We start from the raw sequence: 24,187 nt of genomic DNA, 5'->3' as shown, positions 1-24,187 counted from the left end.
AGTATTTAGAGCCAATCCAGCTTTTTGCCAACAGCATCATCTACATTCCACATTAATCAGGAGTTCGTACTGCTATCTTTTTGTCCACACCTTAGTGATGAGAAGGAAAGAAAACTATACTATGGGCAACTTCAATTTATTTATCTAGGACAAAAGGATTTAGAAGTACAGAACAACTCTTTGTTGTTCCTACAGGGCTTCAAGACGGATCAGGGAAGTAATTATAAAAGCATAAAGTGCCAGAGGTTCTGCAAGCTCACTCAACATGAGTAGTAGCAACATCTTAGGCAAGACAAGCTTAGGCTTCAGCCATAAGGACTAGTAAAGATATGGATGTCCATCTAGCTGCTTGCAAATCTCTATCAACTGGGTATCTTGTCTTCCATTTAATCAGTTTTGGAAACTTGTTCAGCACTAAATAAATTCATGATTTACAGTTCAGTGATGAACTCTGTCCAAATAAAGGGCAGATTTTGTCAGAAGCTCCCACTGGAGCAGCTGGGAATGAAACTGGGCAAAGGCCACAGCCTCAAACACAGACATCATTATTCCCATCAGTTCCATGCAGCAGAGAAGGGACTCTTCCCTCTTGGGCAGAAGGTACCTGGTCTTGATTTGAAGTGAAAGACCCTTGGCCTTCTCCTGGAGGAGCACCTTCTGACACACCGCATTGAAGTAGAGGCCCAGGAACTGCATCAGTTAAGCATGACTCAAGAATGACTTGAGCAAATTGAGAATCCAGCTGTGAGATTCTAGAAACTTGATAGTTGAATGTGGTGGAGGAAGACATATTCAGATGGCACCTTTAAACAGGTCATCCAAATAAGGCACTATAGTGATGGCACAGAATACCGTCCATGTTGGCCATAATTTAAAAAATCTCAGGGCGGGAGCAAGACCAAAATGGTAAAGCCCAGAACGGATAATGCGCCTCTCTGATTGAAAATTGAAGGAGACAGCAGGTTATTACCTGTTAAACTGGTTTTCTTTACTTCTCCATGGCAGCTTACACTATGTGGTTAATCGCCCCTTGCACGTTAAGTCAAAACAGGAAAGAAGACACACCCAGAGGGTATATAGGGCCACGCCTCACTCCTTCCTGTGTCTTCTGGTTTTCCCAAAGCTGAAAAATATCTTAAACTCATATCAGAGACAAGCAAACAACAAGAAAAAAAAAAACTTAGGGCGGGCAGCATGCTGCCATGGAGGAGTAAAGGAAACCAGTTTTATAGACTGCTGTCTCCTCTTCCTCCTCCATGGCAGCATACACTATGGGGTGATGCAAAAGCTACATTTCGTCTAGGGCGGGACCTATAACGTAATGTAACTTGAAGTTCAACTTGAACACCTAACATGTATATACACACACGTGTGTGTGTGTGTGTGTGTGTGTGTGTGTATGTGTGTGTATGTATGTGTGTATATATATATATATATATATATATATATATATATATATATATATATATATATATATATATATTTATTTTTTTCTTATTATTTTTTTTTGTTTTGTTTTTTTTTAAAGTCATATTACCGTACTTAACACTTTCCTTCAAGACTTGGCATCGGCTGAAACTTGGACATTAAACGGACAGTGTTTAAAGAAAATATGTTTGGAAGACCCGAGTGCAGTCTTACATAACCCCTCCATATTCCTTCTCTGTCCATGAAGTTGCCATGGCTTTTGTTGACTGTGTTCTTATGGTTTGAGGCACATCCACCTTTTTTACTATTTATCTGTTTCTAATGCAAGATGTTATCCATCTTGCCACTGACGCCTTTGAGGCTGCACCAATTTTTATTGCCGCTGATTAGAACAAACATCTGCTTTGTTTTCCTAAACTCCTGTGCCCGCTTTAAAAAAACATTTTTTTAAAAGATTTATTTATTAAAGGTCATCAACATAAACAGATGATACACCAACAACAAGTATTTATCAGCGATGGTAACAAAATAAACATATATATATATATACACACAGGTTACAGCATATGAAGATGTGGATTAACCAATTAAAGAAACCGTAGTTTTTCAAGGGGTTTGGTACAGGAAAAAAACAGAAGAGCGTGACTAAAAGGAGGGAAACAAAAAAAGGAAGAGGTGTGGAGACGAGAACAAGAAGGGGGAAAAAGGAGAGAGAATAGTTGGAGAAGAGGAGGAGGCTGTGTGGTTGAAACCACAGAGGGGGGGGGGGGGGTGGGGAAATAGTTATTTAATCATCATTAACATTTATTTATATAGCGCCAGCAAATTCCATAGCGCTTTACAATTCGGATTTAGAGGGCAATGGTTCTCATTGTGCTATAGAGGGGGGGGGGGGAGAACAGTATTGAAAGAAGGACAGCCAAGGATCCCATACTGTGGCGGCTCAAATTATGTGATGCATTAGTTTATTTTGATGACGAGTCGCAGCAAGGAATCCGAGTGGCTTGGATGTAACATACTGATGGGATACTTGCGCTACACTAGCTTGGCACTGGCAGGCCAGTGGAACGGAATCTAACGAACCCCCTGATATTCACCAAGAACTTCCGAAAGGTGGGATAGACTTACCTGCTGAGGCTCGCAGTCCACTGGTCAGCCTCTAGAGGTAGCACTGTGGGAGAGGTGAATAGGAGACTTCTGAGGAATGCAGGAATCCGTGGACACAAATGCACACTCCAGGATCCAGAACACAGTCTGATAAGAGGAATCAACAGTCAAAGACGTGGTCAGGTCAGCCAGGGTCTGGTACACAATCTGATAGTAAAGCAGAAATATCAGGCAAACTTGTAGTCGGATAAGCCGGGGTCTGGTACACAATAATCGCAATGAATGGTACACAGGAGCAGGGAAGCCAGGGTGGTCAGACAAGCAGTAACTAAAACACAGGAAAGTAAAGAAGATAGGCATAGCACCAAGACACAGTACTAGCCAGAGTCAGTATACACACTAGATGCTCTGATGCTGGCCAGGCATCAGAGAGGTTTAAATACACAGGCGATTCAAATTTCCCACCCCGACATGCAATCATGTGACCTGCCGATACACGGAAGCGCCAGCCCGATGCAGAAGCGATCACGCCGCTGGAGCGAGGAGAGGTAACTGTAACATTGGATTAGGTTCTTAATGTTGCACTAAAACTGGGTTACAGAGCACCCACCTGAAGCATTGGGTAACATCTTGCGAAGTCCTTAAGGAACATAATACCACCGATATAGGAGCTTATAGACATTTTCTTTGATCTGAACACATGGAGCTGGAGGCAGCATTTTCCCGTATGTCAGCCCAGTCTTCATCATCATCCAAGGGCTACCCAGATCTCGCTGCCATGCCAACTCGTAGGGGTCCCGAGTGAATTCGGATGGGTGAGAGAGCTCAGAATATATAGCAAAAAATTAAACCAGGCATGGATGCCCTGCACAATCACATTGCCTCAATCGTACTGAGTGGGCGTGCAGTTAGGCACGATTTGATAGAAGTATTGAAGCTACGAATCTGGAGATACTGGTAGAAGTATTTAAAATGGGATACCTATGGCTGTTTGAATATCAATGAATTATAGAAAGAGGGTAGAGCGGGATATATCATTTAAATAACAAACACCCCAAGAGTGCCATGCGGAAAATTCAGGGGGTAGTAAGCTCGGCGTGTATTCTGGAAAATTAAATAGAGGGATAATCGGGGAAGGTTGCAGAGAGAAACCATATCGCCTGGATGCGAAATCCCGAATTGCTAAGGACGGTGCAAGCGTCGAATGCGTCAGTACTTGCTTGGGACGGCGAGCCCGTGAGAGGCAGAGGAGAGCAGCATGGGTGAGTAGACCCAGACCTTCAGTCTCAACAGATACCCAGACCCTGGAGGACGGCGTGGCTGCACCATAAGACACATTGAGCGCTATGAGCTGATAGACAATAGCGTTTGAAATTCAGGGATTCCAAAAACCACCCCTAGGGGATCTCTGAAGCACACACAACCCTACTTGCGGTCGTTTGCCCATCCAGATCCTCTTTAAATAAATCGTAATGGCATAGACTCCAACTCCAAACAATGGAATCTCCATTCTTTTGAGTTTTTTTGTTTTGGACATAGTGATGTTAGAACAAGTTTTTGATTAAAATAGAATTGCGATACCACTTTTGACAGAAATGGTGGGTTAATACTTACCACCACCTTATCCTCACGCATAATTAGAAAAAAATTCTTCTGCCTAGAGAGCTTGTAGGTCTGAATTCTCCTCGCTGAGGTAATTGCTACTAGGAAAAAAAATACCTTCATTGATAAGTATTTCATGGGAACTCTTTCTAAAGGTTCAGCAAATGCTTCGGTCAGGGTCTCCATTACCAGGTTCAAGTCCCATGGAGCCAAAGGAAGGCGATGAAAGGGTCTTATTCTCCTTGTTGCTTGCATAAACTTCTTTACGAACCTAGTTAGGGCCAATCTTCAGTGTAAGAATGCTTCCAGAGCTGATATTTGGAACTTTTGTGTATTAACCACTAGTCCCTTTATCAAGCCCATCTTGCAGGAATTCAACAATAGTACCTATGGATGGACCAGCTTCCATAATCGATCTTAAATGTTGACCTTTTCTTTGCATTTCAAGCGTAGTAATTATTCTACTAGAAAGCATTGGTATTTTAAATGTCTCCTCTTAATAGCCATACCACTAGTTTCCAGAACTCTGGGTTTGGCTGGTTTACCTGACCATGATGGATCAGGTCTGGTTGTAGTGGAAGGAAACACTGTTTCTGCACCACTAGCTGTAACACATCAGGGAACCAAGGTCTGCTCTGTCAAAAGGGGTAATAATGCTATTACTGTTACCCTGTCTCTTATTTTTTTTTTTTTATTAGCTTGAGAAATCATGGGCATTGGTGAAAACACATAGCCCAGATGGAATTGCCGTTTACGGAGAAGGCATCGATAGCCTCTGCTTCTTTGCCAATATGCCTTGCATAAAACCTCCTAAGCTTGGCATTTTGTGAGATCGCCATGTGGGTGGCTCTACCTTTTTACAAGCTTCTAAATATATCTGTTTGTTCAGTGCTCATTATCCTGGGTACAAGATGTTTCGGCTTAAAAAATTTGCACTGGTGTTGATAGTGCCAGCCCCTGCTTTCAGGCTTGCCAAGTTGTTCTCTGCCCACAGCAGTACAGGCTGTACCTCCATCATAACATGGCTTTTTGTGCCCCCGTGATGATTTGTATAAGACACTACTGTGTGGTTGTCTGAGTGTATAATGACATGCTAACCTGTAATAAAATCCTGGAGTGAATGCATGCTTGACCGCAGCCTTCATTTCCCATACATTTGAGGGTAGTGGCCATCTCTTCTTGCCACTGGCCTTGTGCTATCTGTACGCGTGTGGCATCCCAACAAATAGACTCGTGTCTGTTGTAATGACTATAGGTTCGTGATTTGTAAAGAACTGTCACTTTGCAAACTGCTGTTTGTGGACCACCACTGTAGATGTCTCACCACCTTTGTTAATGAAATCAGCTGACTTTGATCCAGTGTACTTCTATTCCACCTGGATAGAGCAATTTGATTTGAAGACTTCTCATATGTAATCTGGCCCCTGGCACAGCCTCAAAGGCCGAAGCCATAAGCCCTAACAATTTGAGGCAGTTCTCTGCCATAGGTCAATGTGTTCTTCTTGAGACACAACACCCCGTTTAGATCTTTGTTCTTTTTGAGGTCAGAAAAGACCTCCCTTATGCTTTATCTGTACACCTTCCAAGAATTCTATTCTTTGTGTTGAAGATATAAACTCCTTCTTTTGTTTTAATTATCCAGCCCTGGTTTTTCATGGCCTGCAGCATGCAACTGGTGGCTCTCTACATTCTCTGCTGAAGATGCTTCCATTAGGATGTCGTTTAGGCAAGGCCACACTCCCATGCCCTCCTTCTCTGCTTCGCCATGACCACAACTAGATTTTGTGGTTTTGTTTTTGTTGTTTTGTGCAGCTTCCTCCACAAGCTTCTCACTTCTGGTCTGGAGACATGGAGACAATATTGCATACTGAATCAACCTGCATACGAACTAGCTAAAAACATAAGCCAATATAATAAAGGTGCTTACCCTAACCGCATCCTTGGAATCTTGGGATTTTTCCTCCATATTTGCCTGTTTTTGTTGTTTGGTACACAGCGTGTGGATCTCCCGTTACATACAATGCTCCACTCCTGCTTTTGGCGATATATTCGCAGATTTTTTGCTTTCAGCATACACTGCGTGTGCCGGACGTCACAATGTCAGTTCCCAGAATGTTTTCCTTACAAGAGAGAAGCAAGAAAACAGCGACCATTGCTGTAGGAGGCACCAAGGGCAAAGGTATCACCAGAGTAGAGAAAATTTGTTGTTAGGCAGCTCACCTAGCTGCTGGAGGATGCATGCGCCCATGGAGGGCGTCACTTAAAATTGGTGCCATGCAGGCTCATATGGCTGTCAGAGGTTTCACGCTCCCATATGAAAAGGTGTCGCTTCCAATTTGTTGCTATACAAGTTCCCATGGAGGGCGTCACTCCGTGAGTAGGCCGGTCCCACCACCTATGCACTGTTTAACTCAAGTGCAACTGCCAGACTTTCATGAGGCGCAAACTCCTATCCTTCTGCTTCTGCTTCTTCTGGTCATGAAAGTAGGTAAGAGAGAAAAAAAACAAACCTGAACTGCCTGACACTACTACAAGAACAGGAAAGACACAGGAAGGAGGGAGGCGTGGCCCTATATACTCTCCGGGTGTGTCTTCTTTCCTGTCCTAACGTACAAAGGGTGGGGATTAAAACCATAGTGTATACTGCCATGGAGGAGAAAGAGGAAAGACTGATGTCCTTCCCATTTTGGGATATGCATGCAGGTAAGCATCTTTGATGTTTAAGGATGCCAGAAACTGCCCATGTTTCATGCCTGCGATCACGGACTGCAACAACTATTTGAAAATCCAAAACCTGAAACTGCTTGTTGAGAGTTTTGAGATTCAATATCGAGCAAAACAAGCCATCCAGCTTTGGGACCAGAAAGAGGTGGGAGGGAAACCCAAACCCTCTTTTTAAAGATGGAACTGGAGCAATCATGCCACGGACAGGCAGAAAAGAGTTCTTACACACAGGATTAAATCCTCCACATTCTGGACTTGATTCATTAAGGAAAGTACGGCAAAAAAATGAAAGTTTTCTCCTGAACAAAACCATGTTTACAATGCAAGGAGTGCAAATTAGTTTATTATTTTGCACATAAGCTAAATACTGGCAGTTTTTTTGCTGTTTTGTCATGTAGCACACATACTTCATAGCTTTATTTGTACACTGAAATTTAAAATTGATCTAGACATGCCCTACCCCAACTATAAACCTGCCATTAAATTTTAAATTTACCTTTCGCTCCAATGAAACATGGTTTTGCCAAGGTGAAAAGTTACTCATTTTTTTTGCTTTACTTTCCTATAATGAATCAGGTGCTAAGAAACCAGATGTTTGCCTGATGGCCTCCGAGGGGGAACCTTTGTAAAACCTTGGGGGAACTTGGTCTGAGTCAATGCCAAACCTGCCTTAGCCTGGGAAGGCCCAATAGTGGACGGTACAGGCTGTGAAGGTGGAATGTGTGGTGCGGGTTAAGAATGAAAAGGGTTACCTACCTCTTTGTGAGACATTACCCTGGCAGCTATGGATGTGACTTAGCAAAAGCCAGTTCCTCAATGGCTGACACTGCAGTCGCAGACTAACTCTGTTCACAGAGGTCCATCTCACAGATTGCCCACATGGCATCTGGGTCAGATTGGTCAGATAATTTTGCATTACATTTGACATAAGTATAGTGTTGCAGACTTTTCAGCAAACCCTTTAGTCTTGGAAGGCCCTTTTTCAGATATGATGCAGCAAATTACAAATATACACTAAGAAATAAAAGAAGAATACGAGACCTCCCCTATTATAACACTATAAAAAAGTTATACGGTACTAAGTGAGCCAGATGTCAAACTCAATACAAAGATTGTAACCCCTATACAGCTTAAAAGAAGTGAAAAGGGACACCAATAGAACATGCCTGACGGTAGAGTGTAGTATATATTATATACACACACAGGAGTTCAGTGGGAGCAGTGCACCGGCTAAGGTATAGCATGGAGTGCTCCACCGTAGCGGTCACTGCTACAGTGAAAAGAAGCTGGAAGGCTGCAGGGGAGAGGGAACTCTTCCTTGACCAGGATGAAAGCAGCAGACAGGCATTTCACCACTGGGCAGGCATCCCTCATCTGTTGAAATACGGAAAGTGAAAAACCATTAAACACAGGGCAAGAACCAACTAAACAAATCGAACAGAAAAAATAAAAATAAAAAAAATAAAATTATACCCTACACCAGAAAGCACTTTACTAAAAACTGAATATGGCTCCAGATGGGAGGGACATAGTAGGGAAGTAGCAATCCAAATAGAAATAGATAAAGTGCCTTTACTCCAGATCCACTTACTATACCCTGTTATCAAAGCATCCCCCAGTGGCAGGAGAAAGAAAAATCAATAAAATTTTTGTGCCACGTTCAACCCACTTCAACACGTTCCAACACACTTTGTGGGTAACATTTTTTGTACTTCTTAAAATGTACCTACCGCCAAGTGGAGGCAGTCACTTTGTAGACTAAACACAGTCATGACAATTCAAGTCCCATGAAACCTCTTAGTGCCTCAGTGATGGGCTGAATGATGGCAAACCATGGGTCACAGTTCAAATAATTATCTCCATTGTATCTCTTAAGGGCTCAGTCACACTTATCCAATGTTATTTATCTGCTAACTAAAGCCAGAAAACTGTATTGATAACAATATGCATGGTTGCTTATGTGCTAGATCCCAACATTGCATTCTAAAATGTTTATGGTATTACAATTTTAGCATGTGGAATGTCCTATTTAAATTTGTATTGGCCAAAGTGCAAGACATGTAAAACACCAGCACTCTAAAAGGGAATCTAAACCTTCAGTACAAGCCCTTAATGTAATAAGATACAAATTACATGTCAAATCGGTAAGTTTGTGATCAAAGCTACACTACATATTGCAGGATTTATGTTGGGGCAACACTTGGATATTCCCTCATGTATTTATATACATCAAATAATATTCTGCTACATTTGCCAGCACCACATTGATGCACAGAACTGTACATTTATATAGCATTGTATTACAGGAACATAAATATATGGGTATAAAATGTATATTAGGTCATATTAAACAGAACAAAAAGGATTAACTTGAAAATATATTTGTCCTTCCTCTTTCGAATAAATTCACATTAGCTTCTAGCCTCACACATTTAATAGTAATTGCAAGCTCACACTATTTGAATAACTGGATATAATTCCAATTCAACTACACAAATTAAACTTAAATTCAAAAACCAAATTTTTAAAATTTCAAGGTGGTCGAGATCTCTCCACAACTACATCCTTGTCATCAGGTATATCACTAATGTATATATACTATACAGAGGAGAAAAAAAATTGCATGTTTAGGTTACTTGTAAAATGAAAGGTTTATCAGTGACTGCTGTATTGCCATTTTTAACACTAATTACATTGTTTACAGCTGCACCCAAGTACTTAAATAAAAAACTAAACAGTTGGTCTTTTGAAGTTTATTCGGTTGACATTCATTCATTGTTGATATAAGTCCTGAAGGCTGGGGCCTCATCAGGTAGAATGAAGAGTATGGCATTATACTTTGTAACAAAAGCATAGAACTTGATGGGTTACACAGCAGATTTCTTGACAGCATCCAACCTTCAAGTGTTCATTTTGTGCTGCAAAATTGCTCAATTATAAATGAGATATTGGGACTATAACTGTTGAACTTCTAGTGAATGAAGAGTTATTTTATCCAGGTAGGTAGCACTTCCTCAATAAGTATACGGCAAGTATTTTCTAAAAACATTTTTCGCAGCATTGGGGGTTTTTGTCTCTGCTGGCTAGTCGTCATCTATAGTTGGAGTTATTGTCACGCCTCTTCTTATCTGACCCCAGCCAATCAAACTGCAAAGAAAGAAGAGACACTTACCAAAATGTATATTGAGGGGGGGACAAAAAATAAAATAAAAATAGTATTCCAGTATATACATCCTGTGGGATTCTGTCTCCATACTGGCCCATGTTAGGCTTTGAGTAATCAGAGGGTAAAACACGGACTCAAAGGACTGCATTTACAAATAAGTACTTCACCTGAAAAGGAATTGTTTACTTGCGTATCATCTACATCATGTAGCTGTAGCTTAAAACTCTTTCTGTCCGTGAACTAAAGAGTAACTTGAGAACCTTTTCTTTACATCACAGCTGTTCTGTGATCTTTTACGCAATTGTTACTAATATAAAAGGCTTTAAGACAGCAGCACACTGAAGCTTTGTGGTGTTGCTGGATTAAGATTGCAGTTTATGGACAATGTAAACAGCAGCTACAAGAAAATGTTTCTCTTGGCACTGTTAGGGCTGGACCAAAAACACTAATTGCAGGAGGTCTGCAATCCCCCAATAACAAAAATAATCTAAATATAAAATATGCAATATTGTATAAGGGTCCAAATAACACTATTGAACATGAATAAATCTATAAATGCTAAAGTTTATTCTAATAACATCAGTAACCATTGTTGCCAGAGGAATTTGTTCACTATCTTCCTCCCCACGGCTGCAGAGTTTATCTTAAGGATCAGACTGTTACATCTGTTCATCACTTTCTCAGTTCATCTAAGGATTAAATTTCCAGGTATCTGGTAAGGAGGCAAGTGACTATACATTGCACAGTTACATTACCCCACGCATTGATGGTGGGTTTGATATCGGGCAAGCTGATGCCTTTATTATTACCCCCTCACAACTCCGCTGATCATATTTGCCAATAGTGCAACATAACTATTTTTATATATTTTTCGGATTGCTGGTTCTAACTGAATGACTGCTTTTGGGCAATTTATATGGGCGTTGATTCCTAAAGCCACATGAACTAATTTGGTATTTTCACACATGTGATCCAATTTATAATTTTTATTGTATATTTATACATATATTTTCTTAATTTTAATGTCTAATTATACATGATAGTGATGTTTGCCCACTATTGGTCGTGGTTACTGATGTTATTGGAATAAACTTTGGCATTTATATTTATTCATGGTTCATAGTGTTATTTGGACCCTTATACACTATTGTATAGGATAAGGAGCATATCATTTATTATGTATTGCCTCCACGCGATTCTGAACAAATATTCTGACTGGAAAGCAAATATGGTCACAGTAATTAGGGCAGTTTTCTCTTGTGAGGCACGACTGGTGACAGCCTTGCTGCGTCATCATTTTACAACACTTATTATATACATATCAACAAACGTTAACTACAAGTCTTAATATCCTGAACGCTTGATCTGTTCTTGCAATTTTCAACTGTTCTATAATAGATTTGGTATATTTTAGTGTAATAAAAAAAAAAAAACCCCAACAAAACTTGTTACTCATGTTACCTCATCGCGGCTCAGTAGGTATATGTCCAAGTTTTACCTCCTCAAACATGACAAAGTTTAATTTAATAGGTTAACTCAACAGTCGCCATCACAGCCAACCATTTTAATTTTGAGTGAATATCTAAAGAATCTTACCGCCAATGTTTCTCAACTCTTCGGCTAAGAGCTATTTTCTCTCCTACTTCCGTGCATACTGGGTTTGTGAGTACAATTTTTCCTAAATCAGCCTTCACTGCACTAACACGACCTCCGGTGGACAAGGAACCAATGTTGACCATCAAAACCTCATTCTTAGACAGTTTTTGCACCTGAAAGACAATACAAATTCTTTAAAAGCAAGATCACAATTAAACAAGTCCATGCCAGTTAAATAATCAAATGTGAAGATCTCTAATTTGCTACTAATTAGCGAAAAAGCCCTCACCTTAGCGGCCTTTTTGTCTCCTTCTGTGCGTACTCCGAGAAGACGGCGGAGAAGGAAGTAAGAGATTTCCAGCTCTGTAAATATTTCAGGTAGAGCACCAACTGCACCTAGGACCTGTCCAACCATACGATCAGCGCGACACAGAGTTGGGTCAATCTTGGTACCGACACCTTTATACACAGAAAACAAAGAAAGTTAAATTCATAACTATAGGAGATATAACATTGTCTTCGGATTAGGATTGAAGGACTGCAGTAGTGAAGTATCTTACCAATAAGGCCTCCAGGAGCAGCATATTGTAGATCATTGTGCTCAGCAAACAGAGAAACGATTTTGGAAAATATGGGCTTGCACATGAGTTTTCCTTCACTGTCCTTGGAAACAATGCCAGGACGAACCTCTATTTCTTGTCCCACCTGGAAAATTGCAAGAAATATGCAAGTCAGCCCACTTAAGTGGGAGGGCGACACAGTACTTCGTAATTATACTGCTACGCAGTATGTATGTTGAGACAGCTTGAATACTTCAGCTGGATACACACTACAGGGTTTTCAGACAAATAACGGGCCAAATCATCCAATAAATGACTGCTCGCCTGATACTGCATTAGTGTGTACACTGCAACAATGAACAGATTTCCCTTGAAAGCATATCGTATCGCTTCATTTGATTTTTTAAATCGGACTAAAAATATTGTATAACAATGGAACCATGTGTGTATGCACTCATGATCAATGTTTCCAAAGAGTTTACAGAGTCATGATTTTTGTAGCCGATGGTTGACAGATGAAGAGCACGAAACTGAAGGTAAATCTTGTAAAACATGTGTGTACAAATGAACCAGCATGCTGATCGGGGCTTTTCCTTTCATCAGTCATTGGGAGAAAATTTCTGTAGTGTGTACCCAGCATTAATCATTAATGTTAACTAGCATGTGTCTGTTCCCAAAGTGAATGACAATCACCATTTAAAATTGCCCGAATTCTTTCTAATTTACTATGATCTAATTAATGTTAGCCAACCCACTGTCAGATTTGATAATGGGATCTTAAATATTACAAACAAAAAAAAATTGCAAATGTGGCCTTATAATCCTACTAAACATCAGATAACTGGGAACTGTACAGCTGTTCACTACTGGTTCTCGGATGTTAGTGGAAGTGCAGAAATGGTCATATGTCAAGGTCAATAAATACTGAAAACCATCCACAGTAATTACACAGCACTGATCTATTTAGTAGTTCATAAGTATCCTTATTAGACTAAGGAGCTAATATTTTATGTAGTGGGGAACATTAAAGGGGCAATGTGAAACAAGTTTACAATTTATTCCTTTAACAAGATAAATCCACATTGCAAAGCAACATATGCACAGTATGTGTGGTCCTGTAAGCACACCCTTCATACTAGTGAGCATTCCACAGAGAACAAAACTAGGCTGCACATAGCTGGTACTATGTAAATGCATTAATGGGAACTTTAATGTAATGCTTAAGTGTATGCAGACAGCTATTTACACACACTGCAGGCCCTCAGTGAAATTATTTTTAAATAAAGAAACGTTTCATGAAAGCTAAAAAAAAAAAAAAAAAAAAAAAGCAATCAACACCCTACAAAATATTTCTAATAGTAAGACGTCTACTAAGAATATGCTAGCGTAATGGGGCAGTGATAATGAACATGTTTCCTGTACGCTAACGCAACACTACTATCTATATCCCTCCATACACAGCCACACAGGGCAGTAGTGACATACCTTTAATACACCTTTTAGAATACTGCCTCCAGCTACACCACCTTTTAGATCATCAACTTCACATCCTGGTTTGTTGACATCAAAAGATCGGATAACTGAAAGAATAAAAACATATCACAGTAAGATCTTTATAACCAGTTCTAGTAACTTAAGTTTCAATGATCAATACTATTTAGTTTTACACAATGTTTTCCTTTAACAAATTTATGGTCCCTGGACCACCATTACCAACACAAGCACATGGTACTGATACAGAGATCAGTTAATGTACCCTCCGACTGGAGACAGCAAAAAATCATGTATACAAAGAGCACTATAAATTCCTTATTAGGGTGTATATGACAAATAGTAAAACACAATGTCCCCTTTCACAAATTCTGGCTCCATCACTCGCTGCTCCAGTATGTGAATTATGATGCTTAACCATTAAAATGACTAAATATGCAGTGTGCTAATGATTCACTTTATACTAGTCCCTTCAACTGCCCCCCTCCCCATGTTTTACAATGTACCAGCACTTAGGGCATAGAGTTGTGTCTGTGACTTCATCTTTTAACCCCTCCTAGGGGTTAAAAGGTTACTACTATTCTCCGCACAAAAAAAAAAAAAGTCACCCTTCCCACATATGAATTTGTATCTCCTATTGGTAAATACACTTGAAACAAATAAACTGTTTATAAAGCTGAAATTCCTGTTGCAAAGCAAAATATAGTACAGTAGTCACCTTATTTTATATGCAATATTATATTGTTAAAAGAAAGTGAAGGTAAATATGGTTATGTAGACACAACAAACATAAAATGGTGTATTGTAGGATGGAGCAGAATCTTACCAATAAGTCTTGGCTTAGATGAGAAGTCTCGTAGAGGCACTGGGATTTTCTTTACAATATATTCACAAACTACTTCAATGTTGTACTTCAGCTGAGCAGAAATCGGAATGATAGGAGCCCCCTCAGCAACTGTACCTGTGACAGCACCAGATTCCAAATGTTTGTAACTCAACAATCCAACGGACAAATTACTACACAGAGTCGTAGACAAACATGTCCAACACACAATGTCAAATTATTACTCTACAACTAAATGAGGGGAAGGTGGCACACAAAAATGCTGTTATGAAACACAACTAAAATATGAAATAAATCTAGTGTATGATCCAAAGAAAATCATATTAATATATATAAAAATATATTAACCAACTTAAAAAAATAAATAAAAATAAAATACTGGATTTTAGCTACTGGAATGATGCTTGGCTTTAAAGAATGTGAAGAACAGAGATATGGCTGATAATCAGTAGTTTAGCAGAGGCCCTCCAGAAGACAGCACAGTAAAATTCATATAGAAATTAAGCAACCTGAACACACAATAAACCGTGCATCATAGTAGTTCTCTAACCAAGAGCTGCAAATTACATGAGCAACTCATACAAATCAAAGTGATTATTACCCCCAGAATATATTGCTCTTGATGCATAAACAGAGTAGAAATCATATCTCACCTTGTACAAATGCAAGAATCTGCTCATATTGTTCCTTAGCTTGACTTTCTTTAACCAAATCAATCTTATTTTGTAAAATGAGGATGTGTTTTAGTTTCATGATTTCAATAGCGGCCAAATGCTCAGAGGTCTGGGGCTGTGGACAGGATTCATTACCAGCTGCAAATCCAAAAAGAAGTGGAAGAGGAAAATAATCAATAAGCAATTTGATAGAAGCTTATTTCTAGACACATTACACAGAAGTTTTAGCATTGGACAACGTAAGAGGTTAGCAGAATTACCTGCTAAAGATTTATATGCCCGTTATCGCCTTTGACATTAACCAGCCCAGGAGAAGTTTGGAAGAGAGACATGGGATTTTCAGCACCGTGGTAGATGGTATACAACTGGCTATGAGCAGTCACAACCATTCATGTGGTGCTCTTATTTAGCATTGACCTTTTCTTGCCCACTTTCAGATTACCTGGCCTATAATAGAAGGCACAAACTCACCTATTAACAACAAAGCGGCATCCATAACAGCTGCACCGTTCAGCATAGTTGCCATCAAAATATCGTGGCCTGGGCAATCCACAAAGGACACGTGCCTGTCAAACAAAAATGAGGGGAACTTGTGAGGTGCAGGAACAGAACATAAAATAACTGTACATCAAGTAATCCTCTGTAATATATTTAATATTACAAGACCATTTTTGTAAACAACCCACTAAACTCTGAAGATTTCTACAATAACTAGTTTATCTTTCATGTCTCCACCTTCCACAATCTCTCCTCATTCCGAACGTACCACATCACCAGAAGCTGCACAAAAATATCAGTGGCCAATGACTGCTCTAATACAGATAGTGAATAACGCTTCTGCCTTACTGTCGCCACACACACTTTCCCCACCACCAGCTACAATTGTCATTCAAATACCTTATGTATCCATTGCTCCTCACACATCTCAGATTGAAAGTATATTTGGGCAGGATTATCTTTATTTTTGGTTTCATGTCGTATTTCATTTATTTGTATCATGATACTCTCAATGTACAAGGCTGTGTAATAAGCTACACATTTTTAAACTTGCATAAAATGGATTTCTCTTAGCCCATAGGGGTATAATGTAGGGGATCCAGGCACTTTAATAAATTAGCATTTGACCCTAGATCTCCCATATCCATTGGGGACGTCCCAAAGACGCAATCACGGGCGGGAACACTGATGAAACAGCGCAAAGCACCTTTTCCCCAAAACTGGCACCCATGGATGCAAACACATGAAACCTGTACAACCAGGTAAAAGTGTTAATAGAGCACCAGGTAGCCGCCCGACATAGCTGCTCAGTCGAGGCACCATGCTGTTCTGACCCGGTGCAGCGAGCCCAAAGATTCTCCGGAACAGGCTGCCCTGGCTCACCATAATCCTGACGAATTACAGCAGTAATCCATCAAGCAATGGTCACCTTACAGGCTGGCCAGCCCCTCTTGTGCATATCATAAAAGACCAAAAGAAAGAGCAAAAAGGAAGACAGTCTTCCACGTAAAGAATTTCAAGTCCACTGTTACAAGGGGTTCAAAATGGGAATGCTGCAAAGCATTAAAACCCAAAGGGCAACCAGACGAATATACTAAGGCTACACACGAAGCAGCACCTGCAAGAACGTCTGCACATCAGGCATCAATGAGAGTCTTCTTTGAAAGAAGGCAGAAAGAGCAGACACCAGAACCGTAAAAGATCTAAGGCACAAATCAGCATCCAGATCATATAAGAACAGAAGCAACATGGACAATTGAAAGAGGCAGGGAACCCCTTCTTTTCACACCAGACAATATCTGCCATCCAGACACAAAGATAACTTTTGGCCAAACCTGGTTTCCAAGCCCAAAGTATGGTTTGCACCACAAGCTTAGACAAATTCAATGGAGTATAGCTTCCACAACTACACTGTTAATACCAGACTGAACAGATGGAAACCCCCCCCCCCCCCCAAAAAAAAAAACAAAACAGTCCTTGACTTAGCAGGTCTGGCTAGAGCAGCAGAAGCCACGACAGACCCACCGCCATGGAGAGAACATTGGTGTACCAGGCCCTCCGAGGCCAATCTGGCAATGCGAGAATTATCGGAACACCTTCTCTCTATGCCTTCTTTAAAACACTCGGCAACATGGCTACAGTAGGAAATAGGTCAACCAGGTGGAAACGCCAGTAAATGGACTTGGCGTCTACGAAGACTGCCCAAGGATCTCATGCATTGGAGCAAAAGAGCTCGACTTTGTGGATCAAACTGGACACCATCATGTCCACGTCTGACCCCACCTGTCCACCAACTCACAAAATACCTCCGGGTGGTAAAGAGTCTGTCTGCTCAGAAACCCGGCCTCCAAATTTTCCACCTCTGGGATGACAACCGCCATGATGTCGTGTGATGTTCAGCTCATTAAAAGAAGACTAGACCTGGCATTCACGCTACATGCCACCCCTGGGGGAGGACAACTGACCTCTGGAGTACTGACTCCACAACCTGTCTGATGAACGAAAGGAGCCAAACCTGGACACCCTAGGCTTGGAGTATTAACAGAAAGGGAAGTACTTTTCACCCTGTCACCTGACTAATATTGTCAAGATCCGGCCCAAACAAAACGCTCCCAGAAAAAGGAATTGCCTCAAGAGTTTCAGAAATACTTCATAAAGCACCATCCGTCTTTTCACCAACCTTTCAAACTGCTGGCACACACCTTGCATCTCACTTGTTCTCTATAGATTGTATTCTCTCACAGACAAGCTACTCTTCAACCTTTTGTGCCTGTTTGGTTTATTTTTTTACATATGCAACACCTGTGTACTTCTCTGAAATGGAACACGCCATTTGCAATTAATAAGTACTGGATAATGAGGAGACAAATCATTTCAATGTTCTGCCATAAGCAAAAAAAAAGCAAAAAAGAACAAAACTTCCAACAGCAGCTTATTACCTGACCAATTTAAAATTGCCCTTGGTGTTGGGCATGTCTGCAGGAAATTCATCAGGTGTGCTGCTACCACAAGAACGATAACACTCAGGCCGGGAACAGCTAGGGTCATCAAGTTTGTAGATCTGAAATAATAAAAGAGTTTATGGTAACAAAACCCAAACTATAATGCAATTCCATCAATCTTCCATTATAATTTGCATCAATCTACTCAAAAAAGACAATCATATAATTGGTAAATAGTACTAATCAACTACTGGCAGTTTTCCTACATTTGAATAATGAATAGCAGGCAAAGATTAAGAATATATATTTTAATAATTATTTATTAATAGTCCTTTAAGATTCCACTCTAATCAAGTAACGAAGACCGTGTATACATAACAGGGTACATTTCAGATGACTGCACATAAGCACATACATGTCAAACAGTTTTTAGAGTATGTCCACAAATCATCATATCGATTTAATTTTTTTCCCTGGCATGCCAATCATTAAGGGCCATGTATGTGAAGATAGGATGACAATTTTCTGATACTGCCAATGATATTTTGGCATGGCAAGCACTAGTGTCATACAAGAGAACAATTAACTGACCTTGGCATTGGCATATCCAAGCTTGATGGTAATATTCCTCTCAAGTTCATTCTTAAATCTGACAGTGTGTACACCAGAAATGGCTTTAACGACTGTTGATTTACCATGGGCTACATGACCAATGGTACCTGAAAAAATAAAACAAATGTAATGTGAACTCATCACAAAGACTGTGATAGCAGGTAAAGGGACCAAGTTGGAGTAGTCAACATATATTCAGCCGAGCCAATAGAACTCAAAATAGTGGTATGTATATAAAATATATACACACACACTGGATGTTTTGTGTAATGTGTAATCTCTGCGTAATTTTATACATGTTTACATTACAGCCAACTATAGGAGAGAGTGTCCAAACGTCTCTCACTAGGGAAAATATTTAGCCATTGATAATACTAATTTCCTTTCAAATAACCACACTGGTCTAGGACATGAAAGAATTGCAGTATGTGACACAAGGCTCCATTTGGTTGGAATCTGGAGCTGAAAGGCCAGATAGCACCTCTCTTCGCTGAGGCCAGCTAATGTGTCAGGGAGATGACCACACTGCACATGCCTGAGAAGATTTTCTATTGCAGTATTTGTGGACTACTTTATAATTCCACAGAGGACGTTAGCAGCATGCTCTAAGAAATATATGTATATCATGTGCCCAACTGTCTTCCTTTGTATTATTCACATGAGCTCAGAAGTAAACAGTTCAGCGGCTGCTGTTCCCAATATATCCAAACAGTCAGAGTTGTTAGTCAAAACTACATACACAACCGTAATAAATTTCAATATGATTATTGCTGGGCTTGTGTTAAGGCCACAAAATCACTTGTGTGCTAACCCTAATCTTGCTGAAATATAACAGTTGTCATAAACACACTCTTAAAAACGTTATGAAGTTAGCTCACATGATACAGTTTGACACCAGTGTTCGTCCCAGAAAAAAATTCCAGTCAGGTGGCATTAAAAGCAGACAGTTAGGAGAAGTTGTAATAATGAAAAATGTTGCAGGTTATTCCCCACACCTGCCAGGACTGGTCAGACTGGTGGTCAGTGGTCTAACACACACTGCTGGCTGTAGTGACCTGTTATAATAGGAGAAACAATGGTTTATTCTATTATAATAGGACTCTGTTGGGCTCCAAGAGCCGGGTGGCAAATAAAAACAACCAGGTGCAACAACTGGAAAATAAGTGCTAGGGAGAACACTGGACACAATTTAAACTGGTCTACACAGTTGTATGTATTCTGGCTTCTGAACACTGCCCTTCTTGCATAAAAAAACTACAAGCCATGTGAAAGCACAGGAAAGGTTAAGGGATCAATAGGGCAAGTATAGACTGATACCTGCATACATGTGTACTATGTCTACAAATATTACCTATGTTAATTGTTGCTTGTCTGCTGATGATTTCTCGCGAAAGGGGTGTCAGCTTGGAGACATCCTGTAAATATTAAAGTGTTGATTAGAAAATATGTATAATAGAACTAAACTCAAGGTGTGTCACATTTCTGAGAACAAGTGCATATGCAAAGAACCCTTTTTTTTTTATGTATACATACAATTTATCACTTTTACACTGGCTCCTGTTCCCACACAAATACCCAATGATGATCATAAACTTTCTTTCACTCTATGTGTATTTAAAACCAATAGACTCTTATAGAAAGAAACAGTATAATTACATTCTTATACTCAAATACTTTTCTAGCTGTTACAAAACATCATATGCACATTTAAAACAACACACCAAAAACTCTGGTGAGAAACGTCCAGCTGATTTACAGAAATACTATTTTAAGACTAACGTGCTCTGGAAAACCGGATGTCATTATAACAGGATTTAAAGCAGTAAAGTTTTTTGGAGGAAAATAATTTGCACACAATATCAAATATGTAGTATTATCGAGAGTTTACTGTGTCTTATCAAATTACTAACAAGTGGAAGTCTGGGAGCAACAGCAACACAAGCAATGAGTAAAAAAAACCCTATAAACCAGCATATTTTTGAAGAAACCCGGTAGATGTGCATCTATCTAGCAGGACCAACAGAAATGGTTCTAAAACATTAAGTGCAAATAATACCATAGGAGCGGAAATTGCAATTGTGTTTAAAAAATAAATAAAAATACAATCCAGTGTTTTCAAGATGAAGAATTAGGTGGAATATGATATACTGCTCACCTTTGATATGACGTGAGAGTAGTACAGAGTGAAACTTCTGTGTGACATCTTATGGTGGATCTTTACAATATCATTTACAACAAGCAGTAGACAGAGTTCATTACATTAAAAATAAATTTCTAAAAAACTTAAAACCGCCATAGCATCCTCATTCCATGTCTACTAGACACCTCCGTTCTGGCTTGTCAACGTCAACCATGGCTTTCTGCTTGTATGTGTAATTGTATGTTTCACAAACCATCTTATTGCAAGAGTGGCATCCTATCACAGTACCACGCTTGAAGTCACTGAGCTCTTCAGATCAACCCATTATGAATCACCAATGTTCGGTAATGGAGACTGGATGGCTAGGTGCTTGATTTTATACACCTCTGACGACAGGTCTGATTGAAACACCTCAATTCAATAATTAACAGGTGTGGCCAAATACTTTTGTCCATATAGTGTATATATCCCATTGCTATGTACTCTGCAATGCTATATAACCTTACTCCCCATCGTTGTCCTCCTCTATGCTTTTTCCCTTTATTTGTACCCACTGTTTAAAACTATCAATTGAAAATTCCAAGTTAAAACTCCCCCACCATAGTTTGGTATTTTTATAAAACAAGTAGTATAGTAACAAATGAAAAATCATACACGAACACCACAAAAACACTGATCTATGCATCTTTAAAAGACTACAAGTGGCTACTTCTCTGAAATACATTAGCGATTTGGCACTATATACTATTCTTTTAATGAGGACACAGCCGTATGGTTTATTTTTCTTTATAGGAATTAAAGCTTTTTTTTTTTTATTGAATACTGGAATCTGTCTGCTGCCTGTTAATTAACTTGCAAAAATCCACCCCAACATGGCAGCTTAATTTTCAAACTGTATTACTCACTCTCACATCAGAGGTAAGTAAATTTTATTATGGTAGATTAGCAAGGCGCTACAGTGCTCCGCAGCACCGTACAGTACATACATAAAACGGGAACATACAAGGTAGACAAAATAAACACACATGAAAACAAAGGGTATGAAGGACCCTACTCATTAGAGAGCTTACATTCTAAGTGGAAGAGGGCATAGCTGAAACAAGTGGAGAGTGGGACAGTTGTGAGGGCGCATTAGTGTTATCTTGGATAAAGTCACCTCTAAAAAAGAGATGGGTTTTCAAAGAGCGTCTAAAGATTTGAAGGCTGTGGGAAAGTCTGATTAAGCGTATTATTAATATAGCATATTATTCCACTTAACTGTAGACCTTAAGAACAGAGAGTGCTATATTTTCTGTTACAAGGAATTACTATTTCTCCACAGGAGGTATTATTTGAATTTACTACATAAAGAAGATTGTGATCCTACTTACACATCTAAACTGCATTAATGGAAATGATAGAGTAACAACTGTACAAAATAAGTCTGATTGCTGATTTATATACGGTCACCTTTATTATAGTGTATGAATTATGATGTTGCACATGATTTGCTTATTGATTGTATTATCCATTTAATGAAGTCACTTGGACTTGTAAGAGAAATTGTTAATATATATTTATTAAACTGGATAGAATTTATCACAGCACAATTTATTTTGTATATGTACACATTTTTAGCTGAATTATTTTACTGTGCAAATTTAGTTAACTATTTGTTAATATTTACATAATATTTTAAATTGGTTAACGTTTGGTGCAACACAGAATTCTTGCCTTATTGGTCTTCTAAAAATTTAGGGGACAGTTGTAATATTTGAACGCGCTTTTGTGACTGGTGTGAATGAACATCCTCTGCAGATCACTGTGTATATATTGGCACCAAATAAATAATGGTCAATAATAATGCCTGGAAATTGTCCAGCCCTGATAAACAGAATTCCTCTCTCCAAAGGGAAAAATATTGGTTTGGAAAAATAATGTGACCAAAGAGAGGTTAAAGTTTGAGGTCCTGCACAAGAGCAAACTAGCTGCCACACATTTAATTTGGTGGACAATTGAGCTGATGCAAGCCCTTTGGGAAAATCTACCACATCACTTCCTGGGTCTTTGGAAACAGACATCGGCTAAAAGCAGAGGTCTTCTGGCGGCATTTGCCAGTATGATAGATAGTAATCATATTGATTGCAGTAGGATAATTATCAGTATTATGGTGGTTATCGGTCCAGTTGCCTCATACTGCAGCATGTGTAACCAGCAAGACATAGAGGACCTTGAATACACCTTGGTTTAGCATAAACCTTACACACTATTGGTATTTTTACCGTTATTGGCATTTTCACATTTTGTTACATAAAATAGATACATGAGGCAACAAATATTATTTTCTCTTTTGTGATGTCAATGACAATGTGGAAACAGTTTAAGTACAGTGATTACTTCTTATGCTTTTCAATATGGTTTGAGGAAAAAAATAATGTGCTGTGCTACATCTACCCACCCAGTAAAACATATCATACAGCTTCCAGTCATAACTAGAAATTTGGAAAGATCGTATAAGTCTCATTGAGAAGATACCCACTACCTATAGGTAGACGATGTGCCAATGAACCGTGGGAATCAAGCACAACACATGATGTATTAGTGCAAAGACAATAACTCTAGGATCTGTAAATACAATCAGCATGGTTACAGGTAGTTCAGTATAAGTAGGTAACATAAATGGGTCTATTCTGTCTAATTTCCCTTATAGCATTCCCCTTTGGCAGTATTATATACTATTACAAGTCAGCACAGACCCAGGCATGAGCCGAGCCCTGCATGTAGTCCATGCACAGCTGCTGAACTGCTGGGCCCTGCACGGCAGCCGGCCTCGGGAAGGGCGGAGAGGCCCGGAAAATCTAAAAGGCATAATGTAACTCGGGCGCTCACCACTGGGTCTGTAGTCCGGCAGACACACGAGGCAGAAGATAAGCCCCGGCATATCGCACAGTCATGGGTTCTCTAACCCTATACCCACGGCTCGGCACTCTCCCGTACACCGATCATTTGGCCCCGCCAGTCAGGCAGCAAGCGGCGTCTCATAAAGTAACAAGCACTCACCAAAGTAGTCAGATCTTGCCTCGATAAATGAGGCTGCCCAAGCGTCACTCCAGACTCGTCGCCCGCCATCTTGGTGAAGAGGAACTCTCCGGCACACAGCAGCCAGTCCCAGAATGCTCACTACACCCACTTCCGGGACATGCTGCGTTTCATACCTCGTCTTCGATTTGGAAACACGCCACGCCCACAGTGAGTGCTAACTTGTGATTGGCCCACAGGCAGTGACGCTCAGCTGAAAGGCGTGGTGCACCCTTTCACTACCGGG

At 39.8% G+C, this 24,187-nt stretch overlaps 1 protein-coding gene across 1 annotated transcript; it reads right to left on the bottom strand.

Moving 5' to 3' along the window:
• Window positions 1–9,599: 9,599 nt before the first annotated feature.
• EIF2S3 (eukaryotic translation initiation factor 2 subunit gamma) lies at window positions 9,600–24,068 on the bottom strand. Its single transcript, XM_075196583.1, has 12 exons — window positions 23,923–24,068; window positions 20,095–20,158; window positions 18,723–18,850; window positions 18,129–18,250; window positions 15,664–15,758; window positions 15,172–15,330; window positions 14,501–14,635; window positions 13,669–13,763; window positions 12,184–12,328; window positions 11,913–12,082; window positions 11,624–11,796; window positions 9,600–10,008 (listed from the first exon to the last, which is right to left on the bottom strand). The coding sequence occupies exons 1-12, from the start codon at window positions 23,989–23,991 to the stop codon at window positions 9,945–9,947; spliced, it is 1,419 nt and encodes a 472-aa protein (XP_075052684.1). The 5' UTR covers window positions 23,992–24,068; the 3' UTR covers window positions 9,600–9,944.
• Window positions 24,069–24,187: the final 119 nt, after the last annotated feature.

Source organism: Mixophyes fleayi, chromosome 2 (genome assembly GCF_038048845.1).
Source record: "Mixophyes fleayi isolate aMixFle1 chromosome 2, aMixFle1.hap1, whole genome shotgun sequence".
Taxonomy (NCBI): Eukaryota; Metazoa; Chordata; class Amphibia; order Anura; family Limnodynastidae; genus Mixophyes; species Mixophyes fleayi.
The sequence above is the reverse complement of the archived record's forward strand: the minus strand, read 5'-3'. Positions and strand labels throughout refer to the sequence as shown.